A 23,289-nucleotide genomic window follows, 5' to 3' on the forward strand; every position below is an offset into this window, starting at 1 on the left:
AAGTTTTTTTGCTTCTAACTCAGTAATTCATGATACAAAACATAATTTTGTTTTACTTATAGTTGCCCTTATATAAATTTTGCTAAAATACTGATAATGTTTATTTGAACAGAAAAATAGACTATTCTGCAACACATGCAGGTCATTAGACCGCTCCATACATCTGATACTCATAGAGCCAAGAAGATGGCAAACACGAAAATGCAGAGGTATCCAAACATCTGCACTTGATAAAATAAAATACTCAACTACCTCTTACTTACATGGATTTCCACTGCCTTGGTTGTGAGCTGTAAATGTGAGCTGTACCAGTTTGTGATATAATTCTTGAAAGTCGCAACTATGTGTTAAGTACATTTTAATAATCAGCGAACTAAGGTTTTACAACAGGGAATACACTTTACAAATTATGGTTTGTCAGAAAATAATCGTATGATTAAACTAGCAAGTGATAATTGTTATCCTGAATACGATGAGACCTCAACCCATCTACACCCAACAGGCAGTAGTGTGCATGCTTGTGTTCCCATGGTAAGGAACAAAAATTCATCGGGAATGCTGCTCCTCCTTTACTGGAATTGGCTAATGTATTTGATCTGGAGCTCTTGTACTTGAAGCAAAGACAGCAGAGATTTTATTATGTACAAGGTGCTGCCAAGACAAGGCACAAGAGAGATCGACCACTGCAGTCTTAAAGTCATCAGTCTTAGATGTAATTATCTGGTAATGACAACTTTTTGGACGACTCATTCTTTCCTAACTGCATTTTATCCATTTCATTTCATAGCTAATGACTATTTTCAATTGTGCTTTTCACACAGGAATTCTCAGAGACCTAACGGACGTGTCGTTTTAAAAAATAAACCTCATTAGGAAAAAATAGGAACACAGGAACAACAGTAAGACATTCAGCCGCTTGATTTTTCGGCCACTCAACCATTCATTTGGATCATGACTGATCTGTACCTCAACCTCACTTGCCCGCCTTTTCTCCATGCACCTAACAAAAAACCTATTGATCTCAATCTTAGAAGTTTCAGTTGAATAACAGGCAACAAGATGCATCGTTAAGTGTTTGCTGTGACATTTCAGGACATGATTAGCATTGTCTGACATTCTTGGGTTCTTTCAGGGTTTGAATTAAATCTTCCAAATGATCTGATTCCCTACACAGTACTTGGATCTGTCTTGTGTTTTTTTTTCATTGTTCTCTTTTTAAGTAGATTTTCTCAGTGAACCTCAACTGAATAAAGGAGCATCTGAGCATGGTGAAATCCCACTGAAGTCATTAGGTTCTGGAATTTGGTTAAATAAGTTGGAATGAATTATTTGTACGGACATAAGGCATGCAATCTTTTCTCCGGAATTCATTTACTTTGTGGAACTATTGTAATCTTCAATGGAATAAAAGAGAAGAGTTTGGCTGTTAGAGGTTTTGATCATAAAAAAAGTAGACAGTTACGAAATTAAGTAAAAGTATAAAATATTAAATAAATTCATTGAAACAAGGGAAGCAGATTCCAAGTGCCAGAGTAGAGCAATTCAACTGCACATTTTTAAGCAAAGCAAATTGCAGCGAGAGTGGTTTTTCAAGTGAGCGTTTGGCATGCGGATGGAATCTTCTTGCTGCTGAGAGGCAGCAAACTGCCTTTTGTATCCAGGGCGAGTTGCACCAGTAGAACCCATGTTTAGCATAACTTGCATCTTTTGACAAATTGCATGGGAGTATAGAATTCATGATTGCTACATATTATGTTCCCTAATTTGCATCGCTACACCTGTCCGCTAATCTGTAGTTGCTCAATGTCTGCAGACTTTGTGATTAGTATACCCATTGCTGAGAGTCTATAACTTTCATATGTGGAATGGTGACCTGTCAGTTTAGAATTAACAATGACTCTGCACCTCAGCACTAGGACCTGTTAGCAGATGGACAAAAGTATATACTTCGTGCTGATATGTTGGTAATTTAAAAACAAAAGAAGTTTAATTACACTATTCACCTTCTGAAACAGTTGTGATAAAAAATACACAGTGCAAAACAGGAGTTTAATATAATGTGCAAACAGCCGTTTATATATTTTATATGTATGGAAAAATATGTATCGTGAAACATATGGGCATATTTAGGAAAAGAAAATCAGAAATGTATTTGTGATTGTTTGTCCATTAATGATTTTGCCTTGCATTGAGGTTAGGTAGATCCAATGTATGTGCAACATCTTTTAGCTTCCTAGGAAGCCAACATTTAAATGTCGTATGAGCTTGGACTGAAGTTACATGTCTTTGTTGTAGAGGTGTCGTTCATACAGTTACACTTACAACTGCTCTTTCATACAGCCAGCACAGGTGTAATAGGTCAGTTGGCCTTCTTCTGTGCTGTATGTTTCTGTGATTCAAAAGGACTCTTTCATTCTGTTATGGTTAATTTTTTAGAACCAAAGACAGTATTTCGTAACAAGATTACTGTACCAAAAATAAAATTTTAACATTTTCAAAGTGCTAGTGTTTAATCATTTAGAGCTATACTTTCTTAACCAGCCAGAATGAAAAAATAAGCATTATTCCATTGTTAAAAATAAATCTTTCATTTAAAACTGTAAACTTCAAATCTGGTAAACTTACTAGGTTTGGTTTGATATTGTACTTTGAAAATAAAGTCTATGATCATATTCTTTACATGGAAACCTTTATGAAATTTTATATGGTATTTTACATTTTCCAAAAGGGACTTCGGCCTAGTTTACAATACAGATATGTCAAAGCTATGAAGGCATTTCTACATGGGCATTACGCTTAGATATTCAGAGTGAGAGACATTTGTGCATACATTTCATTTCTAGAAAATAATCTAGCAGCTATATTAACATTAACAGAAATGGGAAGGTTGGATCTGTTTTGATACAGGTAGTTAGAATTTTCATAGCAGAAATCTTCTTCATTTGGTAGATACATCCATCTATTTTGTTGAATGAAGACAATTCCAACCACTGCACTATATAGATCAGATTGATAGTGAAGCGTCACTATGATATAGGCAGTTTCACATCTGTCAATTAACTGGTGCAACTCACCCCTCCCCCCCACCCCCCCACTATTTTCCTGACCAATAATTTAGGGCCCATGTTGTGATCTTTGAATATTGAAAGAACTCTTCAGCTTCAAAAATACTTTTTTTTCTTCACATGACATCTACAAAGTTAACTTTTGCCAGTTTTTAAGCTAAGTGTTATCTAGAAACCATGATGAAGGAAATACACGGAAGCGAAGAATATTTCTTAATACGCACTATTTCTGGAATAATCTACAATTTTAAAAATCGCTTAACATTATTAATTCTGGTGCAGAAATGTTTGATGCATTCCTCAAAGGTTTAATTAAGGAAATTGAGCTAATACTGCAGTTCTACAACCAAAGGACCCTAACCTGAATTAAAATAAGCACATCTTTAGTGGAAGCATTATTCCTCTTTGCTTCATTGTATCTATTAGACCAATCACATGATACAATAATGGTGTGGTTCAGTTATGCAACCAGAATCTGTAAATGAAATCCAGGCAGTGCCCTTCAAAGGATGTCTCTATGATTCAGAATGTTCTGAAACATTCTGTCTTTCTGTCCTTTAATTTTCAAACAAATACTTTCTGCATGTCTCTGAGCAACCATCATTACCTCTATATTTAAAATGTGTGATCAGACTTTGTATTCCTCTATAGTCACTGGATGGACAGAAGGGACTCAGTAACGAAAAAGAAGAGTGTGATAAAATTCTGATGGTATGAGTTAGCAGAAGTTTGCAGGTATATGTTTTCTGTTCTTCAGTGCTAATGTTCCATGGACAGGACCTTTGCATTTTGGTCAATGTTCTCAGGTTCCCTTCCATTAAACCCTCCTTTAGACTTTAAAGGTAACACTGGCTTGCTTGAAATAGTTTTCCATGCCATGCAAAAAATACAAAGCTCTGTTTTCTTTTGAGGATATGCAATTTCATTTCACAATTCCAGCTCAGACAACAGCCTGGCAGACCTGAAAGTCAGATGTTGTCATCATATACAGTGGAACAGCCACTTTCACCATATGTCACATGAATCTCTGGTGAGATGTGGTTGTCCAACTTGTTTCCTTCTTGGTTACCACTTTTCTTAACTCTATCAGTTACATTTTCTGTACTGTACATGCAGTTTTGTCCAAAGTGCTTCGCCGACGAAGTCATACCAGATTCTTCTAAATAATTTCCATCCTTTCGGGAGACACCGTCCTTCTTGCTTGGACAGTCACTGTTGATGATGTGATAGGCGAGACTTGTTGGTCCAGAAGGCTTCCTGCCATCCAGAGACTGATCTTCTTCATCACTGTCTGCGTCAATGTACTTCTTTACTCCATCGTCATGGAAAGTAAAAGCCACTGGCATAATTTTTTCCGGAGGTTTCATTCCAGTTGAAGAACAAATTGCTGAAGCTTCTATACCAGGCAGATGTTTCTCTGCATGTAATGGACCATCCATGGGACTGATGGTGCTCTGAGAGCCACCCGCAATGGGGTCCGCAATTGCTGACACAGCTGTTATGTTTGTGTTTTGAACAGTATTGATATCACTTTCCATGAAGTTTACCTTGAGAGATCTGGATTTTATGAGGTTACCTGGTCTGGTTGGGCCTTTAGTGCTTTCTGAAAAGATGGCACTATGTTTATCTACAGCAGTATTATAAGAGTTATTGGAACTGATGTCCAAGAGGTTCTTACGGTAACTGCCATCTACTGTCGTGGCAATTTGCCTGCTTGATGCACTATCAGCTGGCAAGATTCGTGATTCTTGATTCTGACCTGGGTTCCCATAAACTTTATTGGGCATTATTACTGTAGGACTGTGAGTAAATCTACCAGTATCAGGAAACTCTGTAGCGCAGCTAATGAAACTGTCTATGCTCGATAGACTCCTCATATCCACTATTCCATCTGGTGTGCTTAATAATGGATCCGAAGGACCAGAGGTTTTCTCCATCTCTAATTGATTTTGTGTTCTAACTTTATATGTTTGTCCCAATTGACTTATGTTCATGTTGGGCTGAGATTGTGTCTTTGCCATTTTACTGTACATGTCCTCCAATTTCTGTACATTTAAGTGCTGTGGGCTAACATTTGGGGAGCATGCATTTCCTGGAGATCTATTTCCTTTGTACTTAGTCTCAGGAGATTTGTTGGAGCTGGTCTCAGATGCAGTCCGCTTCCCCCATTTCCACTTGTTGGGCGATAGACTACTATCCTGCAGTTTCTCACTTTTGTCCATGTTTTCTCCATTTTTCTCAACAACAATATCCATAAGTTCTATGCTGCGGGCAAAAGCATCTTTCATGTTCATCGAAACGATGCTTCCATTTCTCTTCGCCCTTTCAAGTGCCTCTCTTCGTTTTATTGCTTTCTCCTGTCTCTTCTGTTCCTTGTAGAACTCTGAGAAATTATTCACAATGATTGGTATAGGAAGCGCAATCACCAGCACGCCTGCGATACAACATAGTCCACCAACTATCTTACCCAACAAGGTTTTAGGATAGATGTCACCATATCCAACAGTTGTCATAGTGATAGTGGCCCACCAGAAAGAAGCAGGAATACTCTTGAACTTGGTGTCATCTTCATCCTTTTCAGCAAAAAACACCAAACTTGAAAATATCATGATGCCCATGGCCAGGAACAGAATCAGCAGTCCGAGTTCATTGTAACTTCGTCTGAGTGTGAATCCCAGAGACTGCAAGCCTGTAGAGTGCCTTGCCAATTTGAGAATTCGTAGTATCCTCATTATCCGGAAAATCTGAACCACGCGTCTGACATTCTGGAACTGAAGCACACTTTTGTTGGATTCTGTGAGAAAAATAGTGACATAATATGGCAAAATGGCTAATAAATCAATGACATTCAGTGGACCTTTAAAGAACTTCCATTTGCTCGGTGATGACAAGAAACGCAACAGGTATTCCATGGTGAACCATGCGATGCACACGGCTTCTACATGAGCTAGCTGTGGATTGTCCGTGAACTGTCCAAATTCATCCTTGTCTTGTAGTTCAGGAAGTGTGTTGAGTGACAAGGCAATTGTTGATAATACTATGAAAAGAATGGATATTATTGCCAGGGCCTGCAAAAGAAAAGAACATTTTACCCGTTAGAGTTCAGAATATGACATTTTTCAATTTTTTATCCTTTCTTTTCTATAATACAGTTCATCTGAACATGCAAAAAGAATCTGAAATTAGCTGTCAAAGGTGATGTTTTTGGATTATTCTACGCTCTGTCACAGATATTTGACACTGCTTTTCTCACATTTATTTAAAAGTTCTCCGATAGGACGTCATTGATATGGTTGACACATACAAGGGAGTATCTGATCAAAATATAAATATTCAGTTAAAGAGTCAAAGTCCAGAAATAACTGTTGGTGTCAAGTTTGCGAACTCATTGAACATGTTTGTTTGACATTCCCCTGTCTGATTGGCACCCACAGTTCATCTGATTTATCCTGTGAGGCCTCTCTTTAATGGACTGGATTTTGCAGATCCCCATGGGTGTGGTTTTGGTTTTGGGGTGGGAGGAATGTCAAGGGGTGCAAGGCCACTGTCTTCCCATGCACTGCGGCCCGTTCCGGATAACATGGTGGGTAGGCAGGCGCTGACACTGGCAGCGCCTCTCCCCCCCCCCACCCCCCAACATTTTAAAATAAATAATTAATGGGCAATTCAGCTTGTTGCCAATCCAATTGACCTGTACTTCATGCTGTCGAGAGGTTAAAACAGTTGGTATGGACAGATGGGTGGGAGTAGGAAACCTGTTTTTGAAAAAACGTTTTGTGAAGGTGTTAAAGAAGGAATTTGTGGGTGGGTGGAGGGGGCGGTGGGGAGGGGTGCCCTTAGTGCATCGGGGCATCTCACCTACTTTGTTTCTCCCTGGTTTGTCTCTTGAACTCACCCTCCTCCCTAAGCTGCCTCCCCATCCAAAACCTGGCTCCAGCGTACACCTCCACTTCTTCCTAGGGACTGCTTGCAGTCCCAACAGTGTCCACTTACACGCGCTGTTCTGGCACAGCTGAGTCTGCGAGAGCTCTCAAGGGTGGGTGGGACTTCCTCCAACTGAGGGGTGGAAGTCCCATTTGGATGGGCTTTTTATTTGGTTCCGTCAGCTGCTGGCCGATTCTTGCAATGGTGAGGGGGGAGGGATTGCAATATAGCCCCTCCCCCATAATCCCATGAAATTGAGCCCAATCAGTTTAGCCATCCCTGAAATGATGCACCATTTAGGGTACTAAGGAACTTGTGTCTAGCCCAGTTTAAAATAATTTAAATAATCTATAAGCAGCACTGGCTCCAGAACTGATGGCTGTGGTGCACCACTTTTGACCCTTACCATTTCTCCGCACCGTTTACACTCACTCTCTGTTTTCTCTGGTTTGGTCAATTATCAATCCATCTCAGGAGCTTACCTCCTGTTATATTTCTTCCTACCCTGTCAGCCTTGCTAGAATTCTTGCTTATCAGCCAGAAGCTTGGGAGTGTTAGTCCCAGATATCACCTTAATTTGTTGGACTATTTAATTAAATTGAAACGAGATAGTATGTAGATAACACGGTTAATGTTCTAAAAATAGTCCATTCAACATTTCAGAAATTGAACTCTTTTGGATTTTACCTGACAGTTGTTATAATTTGAATAATTATTGGAACAGGGGGAGGTAACTTGGTGAATGTGTTGCCATTTTGTGAGCTATGACAGCTCTTTGGGGGCTGAATTCCATAGCTCCCCCAAAACGGGCTGATACTCATTTCAATTATTTTAGCTTCAAGCCAGTGCTAAACATACAGGTCAGTGGCTGGATGCATCAGCAGAGGGTCAATGTTTTGAGGGGCTAAAATCACTTATAGCGACTTGCACTGATTAAAGCTAGCCTCCCCTCTCACTAGGAGCTGCACTGTGGATGGAGCAGGTGTTGACAATCGTGCAGGAAGTAACTGAGATCTGAGATACATTGAAGAATGGTTATCAAACAGCCCACTAGAGGCCTGGGTGGTGGAAGTAGAAAGGATAAGCTGTCTTGTATTCGCAGAGACCAAGTGGCACTACTGACACATGGTCAAAAGACAACGGGCGCAGATAGCTGCGGACGTCAATACCAGGTATCAAGCCCTGAGGACCTGGATAGAAACATACAGGGGCGGCACGGTAGCACAGTGGTTAGCACTGCTGCTTCACAGCTCCAGGGTCCTGGGTTCGATTCCCGGCTCAGGTCACTGTCTGTGTGGAGTTTGCACATTCTCCTCGTGTCTGCGTGGGTTTCCTCCGGGTGCTCCGGTTTCCTCCCACAGTCCAAAGATGTGCGGGTTAGGTTGATTGGCCAGGTTAAAAAAAATTGCCCCTGAGATTCGTAGGTTAGCGGGATTAGCGGGTAAATATGTGGGGGTAGGGCCTGGGTGGGATTGTGGTCGGTGCAGACTCGATGGGCCGAATGGCCTCCTTCTGCACTGTAGGGTTTCTATGTTTCTATGTATACATAGAAACATGCATAGAAAATAGAAGCAGGAGTGTGCCATTCAGCCCTTTGAGCCTGGTCTGCCATTCATTTTGACCATGGCTGATCATCAAATTCAATACCCTGATCACGCCTTCCTCCATATCCCTTGATCCCCTTAGCCCCAAAAGGTTTATCGAATTTCGTCTTAAAATCGCACAATGTTTTGGCCTCAACTACTTTCTGTGGTAGTGAATTCCACAGATTCACCACTCTCTGGGTGAAGAAATTTCTCCTCACCTCAGTCCTAAAAGGTTTACCCCTTATCTTCAAACTAGAACCCCGAGTTCTAGACACCCCGCCATAGGGAACATTCTCTCCGAATCCACCCTACCCAATCCCTGTTGGAATTTTATAAGTTTCTATGAGATTCCTTTCTCATTCTTCTAACTCCAATGAATATAATCCTAACTGACTTAATCTCTCCACATAAGACAGACCTGCCATGCCAGGAATCAGCCTGGTAAACTTTCACTGCACTCCCTCAATAGCAAGAAAATCCTTCCTCAGATAAGGACACTAAAACTCCAGGTGTGGCCTCGACATCATTGTATACAATTGCAGAAAAACATTCCTATTCCTATACTCAAATCTTCTTGCCATGAAGCTCAACATACCATTTGCCTTATTTACTGTCTGCTGTTACTGTGCACTTACTTTCAGTGACTGATGCACGAGGACACCAAGGTCTCCCTGACTAGACACCTCTCAATTTACACCCATTCAAATAGTAATCTGTGTTCCTATTTTTGCCACATTATACTTCATCTGCCATGCATATGCCCACTCATTCAACCTGTCTAAATCATGCTGAAACATCTCTGCATCCTCCTCACAGCTCACCCTCCCAACTTTGTATCATCTGCAAATTTGGAGATAATACATTTAGTTCCCTCATCCAAGTCATTAATATATGATGTTTTTTTTATTCATTCATTGGACATGAGCGTCACTGGCTGGCCAGCATTTATTGCCCATCCCTAGTTGACCTTGGAGGGCAGTCGAGAGTCAACCACATTGCTGTAGCTCTGGAGTTACATGACGTTAGATTTCCTTCCCTAAAGGACATTAGTGAATGAGATGGGTTTGTCTGGCAATTTGCAATGGTTTCATGGTCATCAGTAGATTCTTAATTCCAGAGTTTTAAAAATTGAATTCAAATTCCAGCATCTGGAATTCATGGTTGAATTCGAACCCGGGTCCCCAGAATGTTAGCTGAGTTTCTGGATTAATAGTCTAGCGATAATACCAGTCAGCCATCTCCTCCCCACAGTGAACAGTTGCGATCCTAGCATAGATCCTTGCAGTATGCCACTAGTCGCTGCCTGCCAATTGGAAAAAGACCCATTTATTCCAACTTTGTTTTCTGTCTGCTAACTAGCTTTCTATCCATCTCAAGGCATGACCCGCAATTCCATGCACTTTAACTTTATATAGTAATCTGCAATGTGATGCACTGCTGCAAAAAGTTCAATGACTTCACACAAATGGTCAAGGTCAGTGAATGTATCTTGAAAAGCCATATCCTGCTAACTGTACAATTAACCTCTGCCACTGTTTAAATCCCCACACTGCCAGCATTCATCTAACAACAATCTCTATCAATCAGGACTCATGTCTAATAATCATATGCTTCATTTCACCTTCCCACACTTAACACTGCTTGGACAGGTGATCTGGAGACCAAGAAACTTGAAACTCTCGACCATTTTTACTTCATCCCCGTTGATGTAAACAGGGGCATGTCATAGAATCATAGAATCCCGACAGTTCAGAAGGAGATCATTTGGCCCATTAAATCTGCACTGACCACAATCCCACCCAGGCACTATTCCCGTAACCCCACATATTTATCCTGCTAATCTCCTAACACTAGGGTCAATTTAGCATGGCCAATCAACCTAACCCGCACATCTTTGGATTGTGCAGGAAACTGCAGCACCCGAAGGAAACCCACGGAGACACGAGGAGAATGTGCAAACTCCACACAGATGGTGACCCGAGGCTGGAATTGAACCTGGGACCCTGGTCCTGTGAGGCAGCAGTGCTAACTACTGTGCCACTGTGCCGCCCAGAAAGAGACGATTCGGCCCATTCAGCCCGCACTTACAACAATGCCTAATGTCCTCCACTACTTTCCCTGAGGTTGATGATTATCTCCTTCATTTTACTGACATTGAGGGAGAGATTATTGTCATCGGACCATTTCACCAGATTCTCTACCTCTTTCCTGTATTCCATTTCATTACTGTTTGAGATCCGACCACTATGTGGTGTCATCAGCAAACTTGAGAATGGAGCTGGAGTGGAATTTGGCCACACGGTCAAAAGTGTATAAACAGTATATTAATGGGCTGAGGACACAGTCTTGCTGGGCCACCGGTGTTGAGGAGAGTTATGGAGGAGGTGTTGTTGCCTATCCTTACTGAGTTAGGAAACGGGCAGGAGAGTTTTCGGCGTACTCAGGTTAATGGAGGATGAAAGATAAGAAGCTGGTGAGTAGAGTGTTGGAATTATCAAGTCTCAAGGAAACAAAGGCATGGGTGAGGGTTTCAGTAGCAGATGAGCTGAAGCATTGCTGGAATTGGGTGATATTATGAAAGTTGAAGTCTTGGTGACGAAGCAGATATGTGGCTGGAAGTTCATCTTGGGCTCAAATATACCAGCAAGGTTGTGAACTGTCTGATTTAGCCAGGCAGTGGGATGATGTCACTGGCAGCGAAATGGAGTTCTTTGAGGGGGCTGAATATAATGAGTTGGGTCTTCCCTGTATTTAAGTGGAGGAAATTTCTGCTCATCCAGTACTGGATGTCAGAGAAGCAATGTGACAAAGTAGAGGCAGTGAAGGGGTCATGAAAGATAGCAGTGAGGGAGAGCTGGCTGATGTCAGCATACATGTGCAACTTGATGTTTGTTTTTGGATTATGTCATCAAGGAGCAGCATGTAGGTGAGCATTAGGAGGGTGCAGAGATCGATCGTCCAGGGACACCAGTAGTAGGAGTGGAAAGAGAAGCCATTGCAAGAAATCTCTGGTTGTGACTAATTAAATAAGCATGGAAGCCGGTGAATACTGGATGATGGCGGTGAGGCGTTGGAGGAGGATAGAGTGGTTAACTTTGATACAAGCTGTAGACAGGTCAAGGCAAATGAGGATTGATGGTTTTCACATAGAATGCCATCCATGATTTTGGTAAGGGCCATTTTAGTACCATTCCAAGAGCATACACCTGATTGGAGAAACTTAGAGATCCAGGAAAGATGGACACTGATATTGGATGAACGTTCAAAGACTTTGGATAGGGTGAAAGAAAAGTGATATCCTTCCTTTCCCAGTTGAATGCAGTAAGAGTTAATGCATTACATTTTACAGAAAAGATGAATAAACTCTTTGCTGTTACATTATTAATTCCATTCAGTATCTATTGAAAAATAGTTGCTATGTACTGTCAGCTGTGGATTGTATTAATCTATGGCTCACTTGACAGGCCACAAAGGTTTAATGGTCCTTAATAACAGCTCAAAGAATGGGAAATAATTTGACAGCATCTCATTTATGGTTCACACAATGTTCCATAATCAAATGATTGTGCTACCACCTGAGTGAAATATCTCAAAGTGGTCAGAAAGAGCCAAAAATTCTATAATATTTTCTGATAAAGCAGAACAGGGATTTACTATTCATGAACAAAATGTCTGCATTAAATTTCGGCATGCAGTTGCTTTCAATGAGACTATTTCTACTGATTCTGTATCGCTTTGAGCGCAGTTTCCCCAAAGGCATTCATTGGTTCTAACTAGGCTACAGTCAAACTGAAGTTGATAGTCGATAACAAGTATCTGTAGAGTGCAATGCTCAGATGCTGAACCATACTACTAACTATTGATGTGGGTCTCACTGAGCTCAGTGACGATGGAATGCTTCACATGGCTGCTTGGGTTGAGTTTGCTCCCTGTGTTTGGTCTTTTTATTGGAGGTGTCATCACATGATCTCCTGCCTCCAGCTGCCCAGTCCCCACACTCATGCCACAGGTCGGCCTATATATTCATACTCTTGGTTCTCCAACATCCCATGTCAACTGGAAAATGAATAGCTCTTCATTATCTGATCAGATGATTCTCAGTTGTAAATCAAAATGGCCTTTTCCCTCTGTTTAATATTTTTCTAACAATTAAAAAGTTCAAACATTTTAAAAAAGCATTGTTTTATGATGTGATTTTCCTCCTGGTTTTTTTCCCAGCAGTGTCATGGAAATTAATCTTAGAGGCTACAGGTGAATCCTGACAAGTTGGCAATTTTAGCCTGGGCGCATTTGCAGATTTCTGCTCTCCAGAGCACCAAATGGTAACTGTCGGACAGAGCTTCCCAAAAAGTGGGTCACGACCCCCAGTGGGGTCACGAGATTTTGGGGTTGTGAGCTCCAAGCCGGCAATGACTGCCACGGAGCTCAAGCTGATTTCTGACAGCTGTGAGGTCTCTTTAAATACTCATGTTTTTTGGTGGACGAGGCCTTATAGAGTACTCGCTGAGGCCCAATGGGTGTTGCAGAAAATGGCTGCCTTTTCATCGTGCTAGACTTCACTTTTCCCCCACCCACAACAAGTCTGAGGCCGTAAAATGGGGATCACCGTCTCTCATGTTCACATTACTGTCCTCAGCTTGCTGCAGTGTTCCATGCAAGCTCAAGCAACAGCACTTCATCCTTATCCACTTTACAACCTTCTGGACTCAATATTGAGTTCAACAATTTCTTTGTAAAAAGTCATAGAGGTCTATGGCACAGAAAAGGCCCTTTGGCCCTTTTCTGTGCTTGTCAAAAACAACCACCTATCTAATCCCATTTTCCAGCACTTGGCCCATAGCCTTGTATGCCTTGGCATTGCAAGTGCTCATTTAAGGACTTTTTAAATGTCATGAGGATCTCATGATTTTGGTTTCAAACAGAATTATTAATTATTCTGGCATTAATACTCACTCTGGACAAATGCTTTGTTTTTTTACTACAACCATTTCACAGGTCGGCGCAACATCGAGGGCCGAAGGACCTGTACTGCGCTGTAATGTTCTATGTTCTATATATATTACAACTCCATTTGTTTTTTGTTCAATGACATCCCTGTTACTGAGCCTCTTTCACCCTCTACTCTATCTCAGACCTTCCCTTTTCCTGTTTCTCCCTCCTGCCCCCTCTTCAATGGCATTACACCCATCAGATTCAGTTCTGAAGAATTTATATTCGACTCATAACATTAGCTCTTGTTTCTTCTCCACTGATAGCAATTTTTACAGATGCACCATAGAAAGCATCTTTTTGGATGTATCACAGCTTGGTATGGCTGCTGCTCTGACCAAGACTGCAAGAAGCTACAAAGGGTTGTGAATGTAGCCCAGTCCATCACACAAACCAATCTCCCACCCATTGACACTGTCTACACTTTCTGCTGCCTTGGAAAAGCAGCCAGCATAATCAAGGACCCCACACACCCTTGACATACTCTCTTCCACCTTCTTCCATCGGGAAAAAGAAACACAAGCCTGAGATCATGTACCAACCGACTCAAGAACATTTCCTTCCCTGCTGCTGTAAGACTTGTGAATGGACCTACCATATTAAGTTGACCTCTCTCTACACCTAGCTATGTCTGTAACACTATATTCTGAACTCTTTCCTTTCCTTCTCCCCTATGTACTCTATGAATGATATGCTTTGCCTGTATAGCGCGCGCAAGAAACAATACTTTTCACTGTAAACCAATACATGCGACAATAATAAATGAAATCAAAAAGATATGGTCAGACCAGCTGAGTATTTCCAGCATGTTCTATTTTTATTTCTTTAATATATTTTCCGCAAAATTTGAAAACTTCCACGGATTATCTGAAATAATAGTCAAAATTATCAATTAAATTATAGTCAAATTTCCAGCTTTGTTTGAATAATTGATTTACAGGTCAATATGCAGCTGCTATTAACCATTTACTTACGAGAAAGCTATTACAGAATACTTATTTTCAAGTGACAGATTTATAATTGTAAGTTACATTGAGCAATATAAGGCAGAATACTGTTTTTAATGCAGCGGTGTCATTATGATGTTGGATCAGTCCTGTTAAAGTCAAATTAATTGGCTGTATATTGTATCACTTCATGTGAATAGGCTGAATGAGTTTCCAGCATGCTTTTGGAACAATGTACTTAAGAGTATCGGGAAGTAAGTGTCCTTACAGGAGGATTTAATATCATTGTCATTAGATGCAGGTTAAAAGCATGTTTATTTGAACCGGGTTAGGAACCTGTTACTAAAGAACATATCAATATAATTATTCATTGAAAAAAATTGCAATCCCAATTGGAAATGCATCAGTGTAATTTTCCTATCCACATTTACAAATGTTTATTAACACCAGTAAAAAGCTGCTGGAAATCTTTTAAGTTTATTTATTCGTGTCACAAGTAGGCTTGCATTAACACTGCAATGAAGTTACTGTGAAAATCCCCTAGTTGCCACACTCCGGCACTTATTCGGGTGCGCTGAGGGAGAATTTAGCATGGCCAATGCACCCAACCAGCACATCTTTCGGAGATCTGAAGTTAAAAGAAAAGCTACTAGAAATACACAGGTCTACCAATATCTGAAATATGTTTAAATCACGGGTAGATAGTTTTCTGATCGATAAGGGAATTAGGGGATATGGGGAGCAGGCGGGTAAGTGGAACTGATTCGCTTCAGATCAGCCATGATCTTGTTGAATGGCGGGGCAGGCTCGAAGGGCCAGATGGCCTACTCCTGCTCCTATTTCTTATGTTCTTGTGTTCTTAAATGGGAGGGAAATGGCCTGATGTAAAATCTTCATCAAAACTGGAAATTGGAAAAGAAATGGGCTGGAACCCTACCATCTTGCCCACTACGGAATCGGAGTGGGTGAGGATCCGACAATGACAATCTCCATTGACCTCGGGGGGGGAATTTCCAGTCTCGCCCAAGCGAGTCCGTAAAATCCCGCCCATGATCTTTTATACAGCAAATCCTTCATTATATCCTATTCATAGGGTTACTTCCCTTCCAGATCTCAGTTCTGATGAAGAAGTTGTACGTGAAATGTTGGCCACAATTGTAGCGGGCTTGGAGAATCGCGCGGGGGAGGGGGGGATGCGTAGAATTCACGCGAGAGCTTGCCCCGCTAGTGTCTCCCAGCGCTGAATCGATGGGAGGTGGGGCTAGCATTTAAATGATATTTTAAGCATCATTTAATATTACTAGCGGGCCCGGGACTGAATTCTGCAGGCCCACTAGCCTCTCCCACCCCGCCAAAGTGTTTCACTCCAGCAGGGATTATACTAGCTCCCCACTTTCGGGGAACTAGTTACCTGATCCCGCTGGAGTGAAGGGGGGGGGGGGCAATTGGAGGCATGTGGGGGTCATGGCGCTGGCCAGCGATCGAGCTTTCCAGCAATTGGGAGGCTGACAGTGTGGGGGCCACTGTGCATATGCAGAGGCCCGCTGGGTTCAGCCTCCCGGGGGGGGGGGGGGGGGGGGGGGATTAGGCCTCACCCACTGATTTATAATGATATTCATGCTGGTGGCCTCTGCAGTGCACAGTGTGGGAGATTCTAGTCTGAACACCCACTGAAATAAACAGTGTGAATTACTCCAGTTTTCATGCAAATTCAACACTTTGAATGTTTTGGGAGAATTCCGGCCATTAACTTTTAATCTTTTCAGCTGCTGATGTACCTGGTGGGTATTATTTTCTATTTTTATTCTGATATATATCAAATTCCACACTGAATCCAGTTATAATTTATTATAACCGTTTGGCAAAGAACAATGCCCATGGCCAAGGTTCATGAAACATGATCTTTATTGCAGACCTAATAAACACGTGCTGTTGCTAAGTTGCATCACCGGGTCTAAGTGTTCAAGAACTGCTGATAAACTGTTGCTAAGCTCCAGACAGCAGATTGTCGTTATACAATGGATGCTATTTCATGGTTCATGAGCAGATCTTTTAACTGAGACCAAGTCAAAGCTGTGGGAGTTTTCAGTCGTGACCCAAACACCCGAGGAATCCACTCACACTTGGACTCAAACTTTGGCTAAAACAGGTGCGTTCTGTCTGTTACATAGGTTACGGAGAACAGCTGAATGATATGAATGTATTATCCTTTCCCTGTTCTTCCTATCCTGATGTGGAGATGCCGGCGTTGGACTGGGGTAAGCACAGTGAGTGAAGAAGGAGCTTGAGGCTCCGAAAGCTAGTGCTGCCAAATAAACCTGTTGGACTTTAACCTGGTGTTGTGAGGCTTCTTACTGTGCTTCTTATCCTGACGCAGAGATACCCCACTGTTAAAGGTGGCTGTGTAAATCCCATCTTAAAGCAATAATGTGCATACACGCTTGGAATCTCAACTTTCAGGTGGTACGCAGATCACAACCTCCTAAAAAAAGGCTGCATTTATGTAGCACCTTTCATAACTTCTGGATATGCCAATATACTTTACAGTTATTGAAATATTTTTGAACGGTGTCACTACTCTAAAGTAAATGCAAATGTGAATGGTCTGAGCCAGGAAATGTTAGAATATTTAATTTAATAGCAACTCAGATAAAAATAAAATAGAGGTTAAGGAAGTTGGGATTAAAAGAAAGAGACATAAAAGGGATAGAAAGAAAAAAAAATGGTCATGCATTAACTTTTTTGATTTTTGATCTTCGACAATAATTAGTTCTGAAGGAATGAGACTCCACACTTGTGAAAACTAATTTTCAGTACTCGATAGCTGGTTTATCTATAAAGACTTGACTCAACATTAAACTTTTACTTGCTTTCGAATGGACAAATCCTAACTTTTTCTAGTCAGTTAATTGTGTGTATATATAATTTACTCATAGCAAGATCCTTCAAACAGCAGTGTATTAATCATATTTTTTTATTGATCTGGAGAACTCTCTCACTTTCATCAAAGTAATGGCGCAATGTCATTGCTGATCTACATCCACTTAATTGAGCAGTTTAACATCTCAGGTGGGATTTTCTAGCCGCACTCGCCCCAAAACCGAGAAATCCCACCCGAGGTCAGTGGACCTTTCCATGGTCAGCCCCCCCTCTGCTACGATTCCCATGGTGGGTGGAATGGGAAAATTCGCTCCCTCATTTGAAAGATGGCCCCTCCAGCAATACAGTACACTCTCAGTACTACACTATAATGCCAGCCTATTATAGGTGCTCACACCTGTGGAGACTCTTGCAAATATAAAGTTAGTTACTAGTTAGGTTGTGGAGCTAAATCCATGTCATATAATCAAAACAGGTTAAACTGATTTTAAGTACTCTGATGTGACTAGTGCAAACCCTATTTTATTTGGGAAGAAAGCTGGATTGGAGGGTGAACTGTGAGGTGGATGCAAAGATGCTTCAGTGTGATTTGGACAAGTTGAGTGAGTGGGCAAATGCATGGCAGATGCAGCATAATGTGGATAAATATGAGGTTATTCACTTTGGTAGCAAAAACAAGAACGCAGATTATTATCTGAATGGCTATAGATTGAGAGAGGGGAACATGCAATGACACATGGGTGTCCACGTACACCAGCCATTGAAAGTAAGCATCCAGGCACAGCAGGTAGTGAAGAAGGCAAATGGTATGCTAGCCTTCGTAGCAAAAGGATTTGATACAGGAACAGTTATAAAGGTCCTTGCTGAGGCCACACCTGGAATATTGTGTGCAGTTTTGATCTCCTTATCTGGTGTTCTTGCTATGGAGATGGTGCAGCAAAGGTTTACCAGACTGATTCCTGGGTTGGCAGAACTGACATATGGGGAGATATTGAGTCAGTTAGGATTATATTCACTGGAGTTTAGATGAATGAGGGGGGATCTCACAAAAACTTATAAAATTCTAACAGGATTAGATAGGGTAGATGCAGGAAGGATGTTCCCGATGAGGGGCAGGGGAGGGGGAGGGGGGGGTGGGGAGAGGGGTAGGGGGGCTCCAGAACAATTGGTCACAGTCTGAGGATACAGGGTAAACTATTTAGGATAGAGATGAGGAGAAATCTCTTCACCCAGAGAATGGTAAACCTGTGGAATTTTTACCACAAAAAGCTTTCGAGCCCAAAACATTGCATGTTTTCAAGAAGGAGTTAGATATAGCTCTGGGGTTAAAGGGATGAAAGGAAATGGGGGGTGGGAGAGGGGGGGGGGGCGGGAACTGTTACTGAGTTGGATGGTCAGTCATGATCATAATAAATGGCAGAGCAAGCTTGAAAACACATTTGGCCACCAAGTCCTGTGGTGGAACTCGGACTCGGAGCTTCTGGCTCAAAGGCAGACCTGCTATCCACTGTACCACAAAACCACGATACTGAATTAACATAGTGTATATCCAGAGCTAAGATCCATCTTGATTCTAACATGAAGTTGAGTTCTTTCCTCCAAGGGGTTTCATTACACTTTGCTCTGTTATGAGAACAATTAATCTGTTGTAGCGCAATTGTACCTAAAAGCTAACACCAGAGCCCATCCTCATTTTGGACCCTCAGTTCAAATATGCTGATATATCAAAAGCAAAATGCTGCAGATGCTGGAAATCAGAATTAAAAGCAGAAAGTGCCAGAAATTCTCAGCAGGTCAAACAGCAGAGAAAAGCAGGGAGACAAACAGACATAAAGATCTGCGACCTATCATCTTTCCACTGGTGCTGAGTGACCTGCTGGATATTTTCAGTATTTTCTGTTTTAGTATAGATATATCAGTTGGTTTTATATTTTGAGACAATCAATATTCAAAGTATGGCATAATGTAACTGCTACAAATTCAACAAAATCCCTTCCCAGGCGAAACAAGGGGTGGGATTTTCTGGCTGCATATGTCCCAAGACCAGAAATCCCCATCCCAGCTCAACAGAGCTTTAATTGGTCTGCCGAATTTTCTGTCCCACCTGCTACGATTCCCACCAAGATACTGAGTAATCACCTTGTTTGGTGCGAGAAAAGGTGTTCACGTTACAAAGCTGAGTCCATTTTAAATAATTACATGAAAATATGCACATACAGGGTGAGATTTATCTTCATACTACATTCTTGGAGTTTTTTCTGATTATCTCATCTGCTATCCCACATTCAATGCTTTACCACCAAGATATGATGGTATATAAAGTGCTTGCCACCTTGATTTGGTGAAGAGGCTTTACACGCTCCGATGATCCCTTGAGTGATGCCATCAGGAAGCCTGGTAGGGCCACCATAGTGGCAAGGTCAGGAGGAGAACGATTGGCCAGAATTCTGCAGCTGTTCATGCCGGCGGGATTCTCCGGTCCCGTCGGCAGTGCATCCCCGCCCGTGGGTTTCCTGCCAGCATGGGGGTGATGTCAATGGGAATTCCCATGAACAGCGGCGAGATCAGAGAAACAATGCGCCACCTCCCACCAGCAGGGAATATGTGGCTGGGTGGTCGGAGAATCTTGGCCATTATCTATCTGGGGGACTTCAATGGCAGCATTGGCAGTGACTTCTGGAGAGGTACCATTGGGGAATATGGAATGGACAAAGCCAATGCAAATGGTGCCCTCCTGCTTAGCATGGCTTTATTATAACAAGCACCCTCTTCCACCTGGCAGTTTCCTAGATCAAAGCACTGGCACTTCTTGGATTATGTCAATGTTCAAAGATCTAAGTGATGTCTGTACCACTCAATCCTTCCAGGAGACAGATGCCTGCTGGACAGATCATAATCTTTTTCAATTGGCGCTGGACACCAATGCTGGATTGGTACCTAGACCCAAGACATCACAAGACCCAAAAATCCAAAAGGAGAGAAGATCAATATCTCAACCCTTGGCTGAAGAGAGGAACTCCAAATCCAGCTCGCGACTAATTTGGAAAATCTTCACACATCCGACTCAATTCCTGAAAAGTGGGATTAAATAAAATCAGCTGTACCAGACTTCTGCGCCCAGGCCATTGGGTTCAAACATCATTGTCACCAGTACTGGTTTGATGAAAATGATGTTGAAATAGGTGATCTGCTGGAATAAAAATGAGCAGCCTTCATTGCCTGGCAGAACAACCCAAGGTCACAAGTCAAGAAGGCAGCATTCCAACAGCTCAAGGCTGTCACCCAAAAACAAATCCAGAAGATAAAGGACAAGAAATGGGAAGAGAAAGTCAGCAAGACCCAACAATATGCTGAGCATTGTGACATGTCAAGCTTTTTTGAAGCCATCAGAGCCATCTATAGATTAAGGTCAAATGGACAAAATCCCCTTCCCTCACAGGATGGTATCTCTTTTCTTAAGGAGGACAATGCAATCCATCAAAGCTGGTTAGAACATTTTCAACAACTCTTCAATCGGGAATCCACGATGACAACTGATGCTCTCCAGGTTATCTCCTGTGGTAGGTGAAGCACCATCGATGGCAGAACTGCACCAAACAATCAAATGGATGATAAACAACAAAGTCTGAGGCCCCTGAAGGTATTTCAGCTGAGGCCTTACAAGCAGGTGGGCCTTTGCTCACACCAAGACTACATACACTCATCCTGCGGATTTGGGAAGGAAAAGAACTGGCCCTACCTCCAGCTTCAGGAATGCAGCAATTGTGTCAATCATCAAGAAGGGAGATAAATCATGTTGCAGAGACAATCAAGCTATTTCCATAGCAGGGAAAATCCAGACATGCATCCTCCTGAATCACCTACTTCTTGTGGCCGAGGAAATCCTCCCAGAGTGACAGCTTTAGACCTTCCAGTGGAACCTTTAACATGGTCTTCATCACCGACAAATCCAATTAAAATATCAAGAACAACACCAGGAACTCTTCAGTGGCATTCATCATCCTAACCCAAAGCATTTGACTCAATAAACTGTGAAGTTCTGTCGATTATGCTTCAAAGGTTTGGATGTCCAAGAAACTTTATTACAATTCTGCAAGTGTTTCATGATGCAACTATCTTGAGTGGGAGATCTAAAACAGATGCTTTCAAAATCGGACCAGGGGCAAGCAGGGCTGTGTGATAGCACACATGTTATTTACAATTGATCTGACATTGGCTATGCATCTCATTGAAGATCAACTGCCCTTTGGAGTTAGTATTAAATACCACCTAGATGGAAAACTTTTTAACCTCAGTTGCCTCCACGCCAAGACTAAACTGGCTGTACTAGACATATATGACCTATAGCTTGTGAAGGAATTAAAAGAAGCACAACCTGCATTCTGGATCCCACTACCTTCTAATAAGACATCCTGCCTCATGTTCCCAAAGATCTCCAAGTAACATGACGACCCGAGGCCAAAAACTCGGCCCTGAGTAGGTGTCAACTTCAAGTTGAGGGATAGTTGCCACCACCATTTTGAAATTCTACCTGGAAGAAAAACTGATCTTGCCAGATAAAAAAAAATGTAGAAATGAATTTGAATTAACATTCCAGTATCCAGCGATCAATAAGAATTGATTCAATGAAATACTTTATCACATCTATGCACAATGAGTTATTTTGGAAGCCCTGTAACCGTTGCAATGTAGGCAATACAAAAAAGGATTTGGCAGCAGTGTGTTGGCTTTAAACTGAAGCTATTGAAAAGAATTCTAATAGGAGTGAAGATCCCATTTTGTTTTCCCTATTAGTGCTGATTTTAACTATTTGTGATTTGTGTTTCAATAATAACAAGAATGAGGGCAGTGGAGAAGCTGAATTAACTTCAATAGTCTTTGTATTTTGACTATGTTAATTGAATGTTTGAGTACTGTTGGCCTTTGTCACTCCTTTATAACTCCTCCATTCTATTCTCCAATTATCCCATCGGTGCTTCTGTTTCATTGTTTATAAAATAAAAAATGCTACATTTAAGTTATAATACATTTTCTTAGTTACTTGTTTTTAAAAAGAGTTTTTGTACCTTTGGCACGACTCCCATAAGTAAGAACAGACAAATTAAACCAATGGAATCCACTCCCCTCACTGTGATGATAAGCAACTGATGTTTTAACAAGGACAAGGCTGTCCTTTCTATGAACTGGAACACTCCCTCTGGTAAGCTAAAGAACACTTCCAAATACACTGTTACTCTGAACAATATTCCATTCATTCTGAAGTACTCAGTAATTGCGCATTACCCTTATTTCCCAGGCTTGTTTCAGGTAAAATCCTTTACTTTGGTGGTCTGGATTTACCAAAGGACAATAATGTTCATTTTCTTTTGCAAAGAGTTAAGTTCAGAAACCCCAAATTATTTTACACTTATGAAGCAGCAGCAATGTTTTGCTGCGTGTGTAGATGATGCAGTTGGGCTTTCAATTTTCAGGAGAAGGTTAAAGGCTACAGTGATCTTTATAGCCACAATTAACATTCTCCATGCCCTGGCTCACTACTTCAGTTGTGGCTGCACAATAGGCAACATAGCTGGATAAGGGGGCATCCTTGATGTAGGGAAGGCACCAGATGCAGTATTAAGGTGAATTGTGTTCATGTCTCCTACACAGTGCCCACTTCCTCCTCCCTGTTTTCCTGGCTGCTCCCCATCATCCTCCAGTCCCAAATGCAGACCCACTTGACCATTTATGATTGCCGTAAAAGTGTTGCAAAGATGGAATAAAACAATTCAACCGCAGCAAAACTTTTAGCAGAAAATAGATGGACGGCAACTAGTAGGGAAACAAACACACAGGCGTTAAACAACTGCCAAAAAAAGGGACAACTTAGCAGTTCCAAAGAAGCATCATATTCAACTC

General features: G+C 41.6%; 1 protein-coding gene across 1 annotated transcript in view; it reads right to left on the minus strand.

The window, feature by feature from the left end:
- Nucleotides 1-4,033: 4,033 nt before the first annotated feature.
- Nucleotides 4,034-23,289, minus strand: part of kcnb1 (potassium voltage-gated channel, Shab-related subfamily, member 1) — a 310,311-nt gene continuing 291,055 nt past the window's right edge. Inside the window, exon 2 of the mRNA XM_078236065.1 lies at nt 4,034-6,133. Coding sequence (XP_078092191.1) covers nt 4,034-6,133 — 2,100 coding nt within the window. The remainder of the gene's footprint in view (nt 6,134-23,289) is intronic.

The sequence above is a fragment of the Mustelus asterias genome, chromosome 20, assembly GCF_964213995.1.
Source record: "Mustelus asterias chromosome 20, sMusAst1.hap1.1, whole genome shotgun sequence".
Classification (NCBI taxonomy): Eukaryota; Metazoa; Chordata; class Chondrichthyes; order Carcharhiniformes; family Triakidae; genus Mustelus; species Mustelus asterias.